Source organism: Hipposideros armiger, unplaced genomic scaffold, assembly GCF_001890085.2.
Source record: "Hipposideros armiger isolate ML-2016 unplaced genomic scaffold, ASM189008v1 scaffold_742, whole genome shotgun sequence".
Classification (NCBI taxonomy): domain Eukaryota; kingdom Metazoa; phylum Chordata; class Mammalia; order Chiroptera; family Hipposideridae; genus Hipposideros; species Hipposideros armiger.
Genome location: NW_017732092.1, coordinates 389,524 through 402,878, shown reverse-complemented (window position 1 = coordinate 402,878; position 13,355 = coordinate 389,524). Strand labels below are relative to the sequence as shown.

The window sequence follows — 13,355 nt, the reverse complement described above, 5'->3', positions numbered from 1 at the left end:
TCGAGGGGTAAAAAGTATATTGCACTGTGTTGTACAGCTGAAACTAATTCTAAAAAATGTGTATTTCACAATAAAAAATAATAATTAAAAAAAAAATTGGCACCCTCTGTATATAAGGAGATGTGTTATAAGGACTTGGCTCATGTGATTATGGAGGCTGAGAAATTCCATGATATGCTATCTATAAGCTGAAGACCCAGGAGAGCCAGTGGTGAAGTTCAAAGGCCTGAGAACCAGAGAGCTGATAGTGTAGATTCCAAGCTGTGTCTGAAGGCCTGAGAACCAGGAGCACCGAGGGCACAGGAAGATCAATGTCCCCACTCAAGTAGTCAGACAGAGAGCAAATTCAACCTTTTTGTTCTATTCAGGCCTTGAACAGATTGGTGCTGCCCACCCACAATGGGAAGGGCCATCTGCTTTATTCAGTCTACCAATTTAAATGCTAAACTCTTCCAGAAACACCCTCACAGACCCCCAAAGTCATGTTTAACCAGAAATCTGGCTATCCTGTGGTCCAATAAGTTGAGACATAAAATTAACAATCACATTTCCTTTTGAGTAACTCAAGGTCAACTGAGTAAGGGGTCTTGATTGCACCTGCCAAGATCCCTTCGTCTGTGCCATATAACATAACCTGTCACAGGAGTGACATTCATCGTATCCACTGGTCCCCTGCTTACCTGAAGAAAACACACTTGTTATACAAGGGCACAGGCCATTGGGGAGCATCATAGGAGGTGGCCGCCACTCTGGGGGAGAGGATTTGGTCTGTATCTGCCTGTGTCCACATTTTTGTATTTAAAACAGATGGGTCTATTTACTCTGTGAACTGTCCTCTTCTGGGGAGCCTGCCCAAGCTTCCCCCAGGCGAGGTGCGGTGTCTCCTCTGGCTCCATGCCCCAGGCAGCTCCAGGGGCTCCTGACCATGCATGTGAGACCCACTAGAGAAGCCTTGGATGGAGGTTGACTCTAGAATTGGGTGCCCTCCCAGTAAAATCACTTCCCGGTTACAGGAACCATTTCCTGGTTACAGGAGGTTCCATTACTTCCTGGCTCTGTATCTGGCAGAAAGATTTCAGAGGACCTTTATTTACCCTGAGTGAACTGGGGATAATACCCCTTCCATATGGAGAGGCCAGGCGGGGCAGGCTGGGACACCCTATGGGAGCCCCAAGAGATGTCAGAAAGGAGCACCCTTAGCCTGTGGGGAGCACAGGCCATTCCCCTTGGCTCCCTCTCCCTGGGGAAGGCTGACAGTGTGACCCAGGACTCCTCCTGCCTGTCCCCCTCCCCCCTGCTTAAAGTGCATCTCTGCTGTCTCTACTCCACTTGTGTGGAAAAAGATATTTTATTTTTAGTCTCTGGCCCCGGGAGTCTTGTCTTTGCCTTAGCTACTTCCTCTGGGCACACATCTTGCCCTATCCCCTAATCTCTCTTCTCTAGTGACTGAAGGCTGTGCCTTCAACAAGGCGACAGAGTGGCCAAAACCAGAATCAAATTGTCCACACAGCGGGACACTGCAATCAGAAAGGAGAAGGGTTGGAGAACTTGAGTACCTAAAGGCCGGGAGCATGGGTGGGGGCACAGTGAGTGGGACTTGAGCCCCCTCCCCACACTGTGATCAAGGGGGGAAAAACCCAGAATCTGCTCCTGGCCAGGCCAACTTGGAGCTGGACTATTCCAGAAGCTAGGGACACATCCTCCTCTGCAGGGTAGGGGGGTGGTGAAGAGACGGCATAACAAGAGACTTGGCGAAGAGGGGACTGGGACTCTGCCTCTCCCACCTCCCTCATAACGCCTGGGACAGGCAGGTAAATGGGGGCTAGCTGGGGCTCCTTTCATTACTGCAGGGACCCCAGTGGCCTGAGGCAACAGATGGGCGTGGGCTATATACCTCTGGAACACCCCTGCCCATACCCAACTGGCATCACATTCCACATCCACACCCTCACCCAGCATGGGATCCTCCCTCCATCTGGGAGGCAATGTTAGGGGGCCCTGGATACAGGTGGAGTTGCACCGCAGGAGACAGACCCTCCCAGCTCTACCTCTGGTGTCTGCTACTCTCCTTCTGTCCTCCTGTCTTCACCCTCAGGAGCTCATGATTCTGTTCAGGTGTCCCAGGGCCTCCGGCAGCCTCCTTTCTGGTGGGGGAGGTAGAAACTGAAGGGAAAGGAAGGTTTGGGCTGAACTGGCAGCCAAGGGTTTTACAGGCGTAAATTCACAGGGACTTCATAAAGACCATGCACGGACAGGCCCAAGTCAGCTCAGGTCCTGCTTGAGTTCCCACCTGCCTATGGGCCTTGGGAGATGGTACAAATGAACTCATTCAACAGGGTATTGCCTAATTCTGGTCAGGCCCCTGTTGGTTGTTGGAGACACTTAAGTGGCAAAGACAGACCCTCCCCTGCTGTCATGGAACACAGATGAGTGCAGCTGAGCAGGTAATGGGACCACACCTAGCATGGGGGTTTTCCAGGAGCAGTTGAGAAGGGATGGGATGGGAGTAGGAGGGCCTTCTGGTCTAAGAAACAGCAGGAGGAGCGGCCCTCAGACTGAAGGGGATGGCTGTGGAACAGTGGTTCTCAACCAGGGGACATGTGGCCACCTCTGGAGACAACTGTCACAAAGTGTGGGGGAAGGGAACCGGGCATAGAAAGGTACTATAGACTTTTCATGGATGGAGGCCAGGGATGCTGCTGACCACCTTACAATGCACAGGACTCCCCCACAACATAGTGCAATGGTAGAGAAACCCTGTGTTGGATGACCCGCAGAAAAGTCAGTGTGGCTGAAAGGCCGAGGCTGGTGGGGACTGAGCGTGGAAAGGAGGGAGAGGGCTCGGTCCCGGTGACCTGAGCAGCACTCTGCACTGCAGGACCCAGGTTCAGGCACAGCAGGTGCCTGGGAACCGCGGGCACGCGGGACTTCTACAGGCGGGGATCACGGCGCTTCAGTTTCCCTTCTCGGAAAGGGAGCCCCGACGGCCTGGGCGTGGGGGCCAGGCAAGGAGTGACCACACCCCTGGTGGGCGAGGCCTGCTCGGAACCGCGCTGCCTGGGAGGGTCTCTATCAATACTAATAAACGGGAACGTGCGACCCCGCATCCCCACCTGGTTTTGCCCAGCTTTGGGCTGACTCCCGCGACCGCCGCCAGAACCCGGCGGTTGAGGTCCGGGGAGAACTACAATTTCCAGGATGCCTCGTTCCGTGGCTCCTAGAGAGAGCCGCTAGGGCCGGAGGTCAACGGGCGGGGCGGGGGCGGGACCTCAGTGACGTGGCGTCGTGACGCACGGACGGCTACGTCGGGGTTTGTGTGCGCGAGAGGCCACTGGTAAAGGTTGGGTGCCTCGCGCCGGGGGCCGTTGGGAGGGAGCGCGACCCCGGCCCCCTCCCCGGCCCCCACCTCTGCACGGCCGCGGCCGGGACCCCGCCTTCCCGTCGACCCCCGCGGGAAGGTCCTGGGTCTCCTCCGTTCGTTCCCCGAGTCGGGGCCGCAGGTGAGAGACCGAGGGTGGGGGTGGGGGGAGGGACCGGAGGGCGGAGACGTTGGGGAAGCGGCAAGCGTGAAACCGGAAGGGATGCTTTAAAGGGAAGGGCGCGACTTCACCTCCGACTATTGTGGGCCGGGCCGGCTCCGCCCTCTTAAAGGTCACGGGGCTGCTTTTAGAGGGGCGGGGCAGGTTCGGCAGTATACTGGAGCTCCCTGCTTTTCACCCCCCCCCCCCCCCGCCCCGAGGAATGGGTTCTCTCTTTAAAGACCGGTGACAGTGTCCCAGACATTGAAGGAAAAAACTTATGAATCCTAGTGATTTCAAAGCGGTACCTAGTTTAGTTCAACAAAGGTGGAGATGGGGGTGCAGCAGGAGCACCCTCTTAAAGGGGAAGTCGGACCTGTGGCAAGGGTGTGGTTCGGCCTTTCAGGAGGGTGCTGTTTAATGGATAAGTCCCGGCCCTTCAGAGCGGGATGTCTCTTGTTTGAGTCATGCTCAGCCTTCTGAAAGGCAGTGCAGCTTCCTGGGATAATGGTCTCTTAAAAGGACCTGCTTATATTCTCAAGGGGACACGCATGTCTTTAAAGGGAATGTTTATGACCTATTCAAAGGGGATGCCCAGCCTTCGTTCATTCCAGATATTCTTACTGAGCATTCGCTCTGATGTTATTTTAAGGCGCTAGGATGCAACAGTCAATAAGATGTCACTAGGATCTAGTGCAGGGGTTGGCAAACTGCGGCTGGAGAGCTGCATTTGGCTCTTTGGGTACGTTCCGTCGCAAAAGTTTGCCGGCCCCTGGAAGAGTCAGTCCTGTCCCTCACAACAATTTAACAATTATTCAAGATCCATAAATATAGGTTTACATAATCACCATTATATGAATAATATCCTTTAAAAATATTATAAATGAAACTATGATAGTTTTATTTTCATTTTCAATTTTACTTCAGAGCCTGTGGCTCGCACGAGCCGCAGTTTGCTGATCCCTGGCGGCTCTTCCGTCTCAAAAGTTTGTCGACCCCTGAAGTGGGTAGAGGCCAGGGATGCTGCTAAACATCCTATTGTGCATGGTACAGGTACAGCCCCCTGGACACTATGGTCCAGTCCCAAATGGCAGCAGTGCTGAGGGTGGGAAACCCTGATTATAAAGTAGGTTAGAACATGATAAAGGCTATGGAGAAAAAAGTGAGGCTGAGAAAGCGAATGGGGAGTGTTGGAAGGGGTTGCAGGTTTAAGTAGGCTGGTTAGGGAATGCCTCCCGCAGGTGACACTGCAGTGAAGACTTGGAGGTGAGGGAGGGGGGTATTAGGCAGTGGCGTGTGTGAGTGCCCCAGGTGGGAGCAGGCATTTCCAGCCAGGCTGGGTGTCTAGAGTTGGTGTGAGAGCAGGAGGACAGGGAGGGGAGAAGGCCATGAGCTGTGGGAAGACTGTAGGCTCTTGTAAGGGGTTGTTTTCTGCTCGGAAATGGGAGCTGGGAAGGCTTTTGGTACCTTCGCTTCAGCCTCTGTGCTGGGAACATACTGGGGGTAGGAAGGGTAAAGCTGGAAACACGGAGTTCTGTTAGGAGGCTGTGGCAGCTGCCAGGAGGGAAGTGTTGGTGCCCTGGGCAAAGGTGGCAATAGGGGACTTGGTGAGAAGTTTCCAGATTGCAAGCATGTTCCTGCTGGGCCAGGGGAAGCTGCTGATGGATTGATCACAAAGTGAGAGCAGTGAGGAGGCCCCGAGGCTTTTGGCCTGAGGAAGAATAGAGCTGTTTTCAGGGATGTAGAAGATTATGGGGGAAGGTGGGTTGGAGGGTAGGGGGAGCGCAAGAGCAAAAAACCCTGGAGTTAGATTTTGGGCATGTTAAGTTTGAGGTGTCTAGGCGTCCACATGGCACAGTCGAGCAGGGGTTTGGAGTTCAAAGGAGAGGTGTCGAGGTGAATTTTGGAGTCATCCTGTGTCTGGACCGTGAAGGCTTGAGAGAGGTCGGGGTTCCCAGGGAGAGGGTGTCAAGGAGGAGGAGGCGGAGGAGGAGGAGGAGGAGGACCAAGGGCTGACAGAACCCTGGACACGCCTACCAGCACCAGTCAGGGCGATGAGAAGGAACAGTGCCCAAAACAGATGGGGTGGCAGGTAAGTATCGTGGTATTCCAGAAGCCAAGAGGAGTAGTGAAGGAAGGAGGGATCCACTGTGGGCTGGGCAGAGATCATGGATTAAGCACTACAGAGGCCATGAGTGGAGTTGGCGGAGGAGGACCTGATTGGCAGATGTGGAATGGGAACAGGTACTGACAACACTTTTGAGTTGTTTTGGTGCAAAGGGGTGGAGAGAAAGGAGGGCTTAGCTGGAGAGGGAGGTGGAGTGAAGGTTTTTTTAAAAGATGGGAGCTGTAGCTTGTAGGTATGCTGATGGGAGTGGTCCAGATGAGGAATGTTGCTGTAGGTGGGGAGTCAGGGTCCATGGGCCCGGGGGCAGGCCCACGGGATGGAGGGGATAGTGCTGTTTCCTCAGCCTCAGTACCACTGGTATTTGGACCGCATCACTCTGCTGTGTGGGCTGTCCCATGCACTGTAGGAGGTTGAGCAACGTTCCTTGCCTTACCCCACTACATGCCAGGAGCACCTATCCCTCCAGTAGACAGCCTGACAACCAGAACAGTCTCCAGGCATTGCCCATTGTCCCCTGGGGTGGGGGTGCCATGGAGAGGATCTCAATTGCCCTGTTGAGAACTGGTGTAGTGGTTGGAACGTGGTAATGTTCTTTTCTGATTGCTTTTATTTTCTCAGTGACGAAATCAATGACAGGGTCACCTGCTAAGAGCAGGAGGGGAAAGCAGAGAGGTTTGAGGGGAAAAGAAACATGCAGGTATCACCTGGGGGAGTGAACCAGCCATGCAGGCCAGTGGGGAGGAGCTCTGCCATCGGTGGGCATGAATGCAAAGGGAGACCGAAGCCTGGCAGTTTCCGTGCGCCCGCAGCCCTTACCCGCAGCTGGGTAAGAGAAAGTGAGGATGCAGGTAGGGGCACAGGGTTCAAAACCCACAGGGTCAGTGGATTGGAGATATGGTGGAGTTTAGGGAATTTTGGTCAGGGTACCAAGAAGGAGCTGGTGAGCAGGATGGGAGGTGGTGGAGAGTGGGAAATTCACAGGGGCTTCAATTACAGTGAAGGGGTTGAGGATCCCGCTGTGGGCGTGGGTGTTGAGGCAGGGGAGGGTCCTTACAGGGAGAGGGGTCAAGGGTGGGAAGCCAGGGTACTGGAGAGACCCCAGCCTTCTTCAAGGACACAGCCCATCTTTAGAGCATAGCCCTATAGGCTACACCCAGTCTTCTCAGGCCTGTCCAGCCTTCTGAAGGAGATGGCTGACCTCCTAAGGCTGGTGACCCACTCGTCCCAATTTGCTGGAAGCTTAGCACCTGAAGTTTTGTATCCCCATGCAAACCTAGACCATTGGGGGCCCTAATCCTGAGGGAGGCCCCGGAATTGAGGGAGGGCTGGGGAGGTGCCCCTGTCTATGGAAGGGCAGCTGCCAATTTGGGGTTGAGATGACTCGTGTGGGTGGAGGGGGGAGCCGCCCTCCCCTGACCTGGAATCCCCCCCAGGTGTGATGGTCGGCTCCCACGCGGACATGGCGCCGGCCTCCACCATGGAGGGCTCCGGGGAGAAGCCTGGCCCTGCGGCCCCCGCCCCGGCGGCCCAGTACGAGTGTGGGGAGTGCGGCAAGTCCTTCCGCTGGTCGTCCCGGCTCCTGCACCACCAGCGCACGCACACGGGCGAGCGGCCCTACAAGTGCCCTGACTGCCCCAAGGCTTTCAAGGGCTCATCAGCCCTGCTCTACCACCAGCGGGGCCACACGGGTGAGCGGCCCTACCAGTGTGCCGACTGCCCCAAGGCCTTCAAGCGCTCCTCGCTTCTGCAGATCCATCGCAGTGTGCACACGGGCCTGCGGGCCTTCACCTGTGGCCAGTGCGGCCTGGCCTTCAAGTGGTCGTCGCACTACCAGTACCACCTGCGCCAGCACACGGGCGAGCGGCCCTACCCCTGTCCCGACTGCCCCAAGGCCTTCAAGAACTCATCTAGCCTGCGGCGCCACCGCCATGTGCACACGGGCGAGCGGCCTTACACCTGTGGCGTCTGCGGCAAGAGCTTTACCCAGAGCACCAACCTGCGGCAGCACCAGCGCGTGCACACCGGCGAGCGGCCCTTCCGCTGCCCGCTCTGCCCCAAGACCTTCACTCACTCCTCCAACCTGCTGCTGCACCAGCGCACACACGGCTCCGCCCCTGCGTCTGCCCCCACGCCCCCGCCACGTGAGCCTGCCAAGGTCTTGGTCGCTGACGCCTACCTGCAGCCTCAGCTGCACTCCCCCAGCCCGCCCGCGCCTCCGCCGCCTGCGCCTCCGCCGGTGGTGCCTGAGCTCTTTCTGGCTGCAGCTGAGACCACTGTGGAGCTGGTGTACCGCTGCGATGGCTGCGAGCTGGGCTTCGGCAGCGAGGAACTGCTGCTGGAGCACCAGCCCTGCCCCGGGCCTGAGGCTGTGTCTGCGCCCCAGGAAACACCTGCGGAGATGCCCACGGCCTCACCGCCGGCTCCAGCCCCAGAGCTACAGACCCCTCCTGCCACCGCCGCCCCTGGCTTCGCCTGCCTTCCCTGTGGGAAGTCCTTCCGGACAGTGGCCGGCCTCTCCCGCCACCAGCACAGCCACGGGGGGGCCAGTGGGCAGGCATTCCGCTGCGGCAGCTGTGATGGCGCCTTCCCGCAGCTGGCCAGCCTCCTGGCACACCAGCAGTGCCACGTGGAGGAGGCTGCAGCTGGGCGCCCACCTCCCCAGGCCGAGGCCGCCGAGGTCACCTGTCCACAGGAGCCACTGGCCCCTGCTGCACCCGCTCCACAGCCACCTGCGCCCGCCGCTGCCACCGCGCCGGCCTCCACTGAGCGGCCCTACAAGTGCGCTGAGTGTGGCAAGGCTTTCAAGGGCTCGTCCGGGCTGCGCTACCATCTGCGGGACCACACCGGCGAGCGGCCCTACCAGTGTGGCGAGTGCGGCAAGGCCTTCAAGCGCTCGTCGCTGCTGGCCATCCACCAGCGCGTGCACACTGGCCTGCGGGCCTTCACCTGCGGCCAGTGCGGCCTGACCTTCAAGTGGTCGTCGCACTACCAGTACCACCTGCGGCTGCACACAGGCGAGCGGCCCTATGCCTGTGGGGAGTGCGGTAAGGCCTTTCGCAATACGTCGTGCCTGCGGCGCCACCGCCACGTGCACACGGGCGAGCGGCCGCATGCATGCGGTGTTTGCGGCAAGAGCTTCGCGCAGACCTCCAACCTGCGGCAGCACCAGCGCGTGCACACGGGCGAGCGGCCCTTCCGTTGCCCGCTCTGCCCCAAGACCTTCACGCACTCCTCCAACCTGCTGCTGCACCAGCGCACACACTCAGCGGAGCGCCCCTTCGCCTGTCCTGTCTGTGGCCGCAGCTTCGTCATGGCCGCCTACCTGCAGCGGCACCTGAGGACGCATACCCCTGCCACCCCCGCTGCCGGTCCCCCACCCCCTGCCCCACTGGCTGCGGCCCCAGCTCTGCCAGCCACCCAAGATGTCCACGTGCTCCCCCACCTTCAGGCCACACTTTCCCTGGAGGTGGCAGGGGGGCCACCCCAGGCCCCACCTCCAGGCCCGGCAGCCCCCAACTCCCAGACGTTCCTCCTGGTGCAGACCGCTCAGGGCCTCCAGCTCATCCCCAGTAGCGTGCAGCCCCCGCCTCCCCCCGCCCCCCCCAAGCTCATTATTCTGCCCTCGCCCAGTACCGGTGGTGGGGGTGACAGAGCAAGGCAGGGCCCAAAGGCAGTGGGGAAAGCTGGACAGGGGACTGGAGTAGTATGGCTGTCGGGCCCTGGGGGACTGGGGGTACAGGCAGGGGGCAACACTGGGGTCAGTGGGGGAGGGCAGAGCCTCATCCTCCTGCAGAATGTGGGGGGTGGGGAGGTGGGGCCACAGGAAGTGAGTGGGGTCCAGCTCCAGCCCCTCCGGCCAGCCCCGGAAGTGACCACGGTCCAGCTCCAGCCGGCACAGGAAGTGACCACAGTCCAGCTCCAGCCAGCACAGGAGGTGACCACAGTACAGCTCCAGCCTGTGGCGGGCCAGCTGTCAAACCCCAGTGGGGGAGCTGTGACCACTGAGGCCCCCAACCTGCTGGTAGTGCAGAGTGGGGCAGCAGAGGAATTGCTGGCGGGCCCCAGCCCTGGTGAGCCGGGTGATGGTGAGGCCAGCGCTGGTGTGGTCCAGGATGTGCTCTTTGAGACGCTGCAGACAGACGAGGGGTTGCAGAGCGTCCTGGTACTGAGTGGGGCTGATGGGGAGCAGACCCAGCTGTGTGTGCAGGAGGTAGAGACTGTCCCGTCAGGGCTGGCGGAGCCGCCTGCCCCGGGGCCGCCAGGACAGAAACTGCTTATCATCCGCAGTGCTCCGGCCACTGAGCTTCTGGAGAACAGTGTTGGGGGCGGTGCCGCCACGCTGCAGCTGCTGGCCCCGCCACCACTTGGTCCAGCCTCTGCCCCGGCTGGCATCCCCGCGGCTGTGGCCTCCCAGATGGTACAAGTGGTCCCCGCAGGAGCTGTGCCTGGGGGCATGGCCCCTCAGGGCCTACCCTCCATCCAGATTCTTCAGACACTGCCCACAGTCCAGCTGGTGCACACGTTTTGAGTAGAACCACTGTTAACCTCTTCCTGCCTCCCAGAGACCCGGACTCCGCCTGTGCTGGGCCGGGGGCAGGAGAGCTGCAGGCAGGGCTCCCTAATAAAGATCAGATTCTCCTCTCCTGTGTTTTGTTTTCTTGGTAGGGGGCGGGGGGAGCGGGGCGGGGCAATGAAATGGCCATAGCCACCGCTCCGAGAGCTTGGAGTTTTATCTCTTGCATCCTGGCTTGCAGCTGAGTCGCTTGGGGGCCAGTCACTTCTACGTGGGGTCCTGTTTACTATTAAAAGATATGCAGTGGTCACTAGAGTGGGGAGATGTGGAATTTAGAATCCTAGTCTGCCACTTGTTCACTGTAACTCACCCCACCCCTCCACTCATCTGAAAAGTGGGATGGGTGGGGAATGCTTGTCCCGAAGGTCACTGAGCCCGGGTGGGTTGGGGCGGAGGTCCTTTGGGTGGGCGAGTTTGGGAGCTGGTGGGCTCAGGATGCTGAAGCGGCCCCTCCCACGAAGGTCCGGGCACCAATGAGGATTGATCTGCTCCCATCACGCCCCCACCCGGCACTCAGGTTGCTTAGCAACCAGGGAACCTCGAAAAAGCGAGCGCGCGCACGCGCACCCCCTCAACTGGCCGGTAAGTACTGCTCCCCGCCTCCACACCAGCAGCGTCTACCACCTCTGCCGCTGTCCTCTTACGGGTCCCCCTTCATCGCTCTATCGCACACCCAGCAAAGTCCCTGCGCCCTGCCCTAGCCCCTCCTCAAGCGCCCCCCCTCCTCCGCCCCAGCTTGGCAACAGTTAAGGCCTAATGCAGGCACCGCCTGGCCTCCAACGTGCGCGGGTCTGACGTCACTTCCGCCGGCGACCCCTTCCTGACCCTGCCCCACACACCTTGTTAAAGGATCGGAGCCACCCGCAGAGGTGCTTGTAGGTTCTTGCTCCAGCAGCGGCTGTGGGGAGGGGTTCTGGGCCATGGGGAGCTCAGTCTATTACCTGGCATGGGCTGGGGGTTCGATGGCCTTTCCCCAAGGAAGCCCCGGAGCCTGGGAGGGGACCCTGTATTGCCAGGTTGGTGTCTGCAAAGATATTTAAGGGTAGATCACTGAACGCCACGGGGTTGGGGACCGAGACCCCAGGAGACGTTAAGAAGGTGGTTGTGTGAAGGGGGCAGCCTGTTCTACGGTGGACTTCACTTGGGGGGCCCCAAGCATCCTCACTGTCCTCACCCGGGACATGCTGCTGCTGGTCCCCACCCCTGGGGTGCTTGGGGACCAGAGGCACCCTCCTGACGCTGACCTGCTTGTTTTCACCAGGTGCACACCTGCTCCCTAGGGGCACAGGGACTGTCATGGCCCCCAGCCACCTGTCAGTGCGGGAGATGAGGGAAGATGAGAAGCCCCTGGTGCTGGAGATGCTGAAGGTGAGGGGGGCAAGGGCACCAGTGAGCATGGGGACAGGGGCAGCACGGTGAGCCAGCTTTTCCTTTTAAGCCACTTCTGGCTTGGTCCCTTCTCTCTCTAGTGCCTTCTAACTACCCTTGGGGTTAGGAGGGTTTTAACTATGAGGGCTGTGGGATCTGTGTCTCCTACTCCACACTCCTCAGAGCAGAGCCTGGGGGCCTCAGCCCTGTACTCATCCTCTACTCCAGCCCCCTCTCTTGCTGTCCAGAGCATGCCCATTTTCTGGCCTGGGGGCTGTTGCCAATTCTTTTCTGGCCTCAGCCTTCCTTGGTGCCTCCTGAACGTTCCTCTCCTGAATTGGATGCCTGCACAGCTCCTAATTCATTCACTCACTCATTCAAAGCCCAGTGTGCCAGATGCAGTGTTTACTGGTGCACAGAGCAGATGTGGTCCAGGCCTTGCCTGTCCCTCTGCCACAGGCCCGGCCACACTGCCTTCCCTTCTCCTTTGAGAGCCCCCACCCTGAATCCTTCGTGGGCAGGGTCTGCTCCCTCTCCTCGTTCCTGGTGTTCACAGGGACCCTAGCTGATGGGAGGCTAAGTCCCCTACTCTGACTGTTCCTCCTACCCACAGGCTGCTGTGAAGGACACTGAAAACCGAGTGGCCCTCCACGCCCTGACACGGCCACCTGCCCTGCTCCTCCTGGCGGCGTCCAGCAGTTGCCTGCGCTTTGTGCTGGCCTCCTTTGCCCTGGCCCTCCTTCTGCCTGTGTTCCTGGCCGTGGTGGCCATGAAGCTGGGCCTGCGTGCCTGGTGGGGCTCGCTGCCTCCACCGGGCGGCCTAGGGGGGCCCTGGGTAGCAGTGCATGGCTCAGGTGATGTGTGCGGGGTCCTGGCCCTGGCCCCAGGCTCTAACTCGGGGGGTGGGGCCCGGGTCACTCGCCTCTCTGTCTCCCGCTGGCACCGCCGCCAAGGCGTGGGCAGGCGGCTGCTGGCCTTTGCAGAGTCCCGGACACGTGCCTGGTCAGGGGGTATGGGGGAGCCCCGGACCCGCCTCGTGGTCCCAGTGGCCGTGGCAGCTTGGGGCGTGGCAGGGATGCTGGAAGGCTGCGGCTACCAGGCTGAGGGGAGCTGGGGCTGCATGGGCTACACGCTGGTAAGAGAGTTCAGCAAGGACCTGTGACTCCAACATGAGCACCTATTGTGTGCAGGAACTTTCATATCCTCCCTGTGCGAATCACCAGCCTGGTCAGGGCCCAGAAACTGAGGCCTACAGAGGAAAAGACAGCCTGAGGCCTGACTTTCGTGTCTGAACTTCTCAGAGTGGTCAACCTGTCTTCTGGCCCCCTGCCTCAGATTCTGTCTGCACTGAGAGATCACCCCAGTCTGTTTCTCTGCAAAGCCTACATTGTTTGTGCTACCGGCCTGGGAGACAGAGAGAGGAGGAGAAGAGACTGAGCAAGTGTGCCCCACCAAGCGTTAGGACTTGGGGCAGGGGCATCCCAAACTGGGATGAGGCCCCCACCATGAATGGGGTGGGGTTTGATGCCTGTGCTTGGAGAGGATGAGTCCGGAGCCAGAGGGGATGAGCAGAGCCTCTGCCGGGGTGGGTTTTCTCCTAGAGAGACCCTGCAAGGAGTGGGTGAGCACAGGGAGGCTGGCAGCCCCTCCCTGGGGGAAGGGGATTGCTGAGAGGGGTGGCCAGACCCGTCTGGTTTTTTACACCCGATTGTTAATAAAGCCTGAAACTGCTCTGCGCCTGGCTCTCTCTCTCTCTGATGCCTTTTCC

General features: G+C 59.4%; 2 protein-coding genes and 1 long non-coding RNA gene across 8 annotated transcripts in view; 2 read left to right on the top strand and 1 right to left on the bottom strand.

The window, feature by feature from the left end:
- Positions 1 to 3,260, bottom strand: part of LOC109373789 (uncharacterized) — a 6,850-nt gene extending 3,590 nt beyond the window's left edge. The window contains exons 1-2 of the long non-coding RNA XR_002122284.1: positions 3,114 to 3,260; positions 2,049 to 2,163 (exon numbers count right to left, since the gene is read on the bottom strand). This is a non-coding gene — a long non-coding RNA (uncharacterized LOC109373789). The remainder of the gene's footprint in view (positions 1 to 2,048; positions 2,164 to 3,113) is intronic.
- A 40-nt stretch (positions 3,261 to 3,300) lies between these two features.
- ZNF628 (zinc finger protein 628) lies at positions 3,301 to 10,287 on the top strand. Its single transcript, XM_019627928.1, has 2 exons — positions 3,301 to 3,500; positions 7,080 to 10,287. Exon 2 carries the CDS (start codon positions 7,085 to 7,087, stop codon positions 10,172 to 10,174), a length of 3,090 nt encoding a protein of 1,029 aa, XP_019483473.1. The 5' UTR covers positions 3,301 to 3,500; positions 7,080 to 7,084; the 3' UTR covers positions 10,175 to 10,287.
- On the top strand, positions 3,423 to 13,318 carry NAT14 (N-acetyltransferase 14 (putative)). 6 transcript variants are annotated; one of them, XM_019627929.1, is made up of 4 exons: positions 3,423 to 3,500; positions 10,681 to 10,801; positions 11,481 to 11,587; positions 12,201 to 13,318. In XM_019627929.1, exons 2-4 carry the CDS (start codon positions 10,693 to 10,695, stop codon positions 12,747 to 12,749), a joined length of 765 nt encoding a protein of 254 aa, XP_019483474.1. In that variant the 5' UTR covers positions 3,423 to 3,500; positions 10,681 to 10,692; the 3' UTR covers positions 12,750 to 13,318. The 6 variants fall into 6 exon arrangements, with proteins under 6 accessions (XP_019483474.1, XP_019483477.1, XP_019483478.1 ...); XM_019627932.1 differs by lacking the exon at positions 3,423 to 3,500 and adding an exon at positions 10,955 to 11,088 and having other exon boundaries at positions 10,713 to 10,801; XM_019627933.1 differs by lacking the exon at positions 3,423 to 3,500 and adding an exon at positions 10,982 to 11,088 and having other exon boundaries at positions 10,723 to 10,801.
- The last annotated feature ends 37 nt before the right edge of the window (positions 13,319 to 13,355 follow it).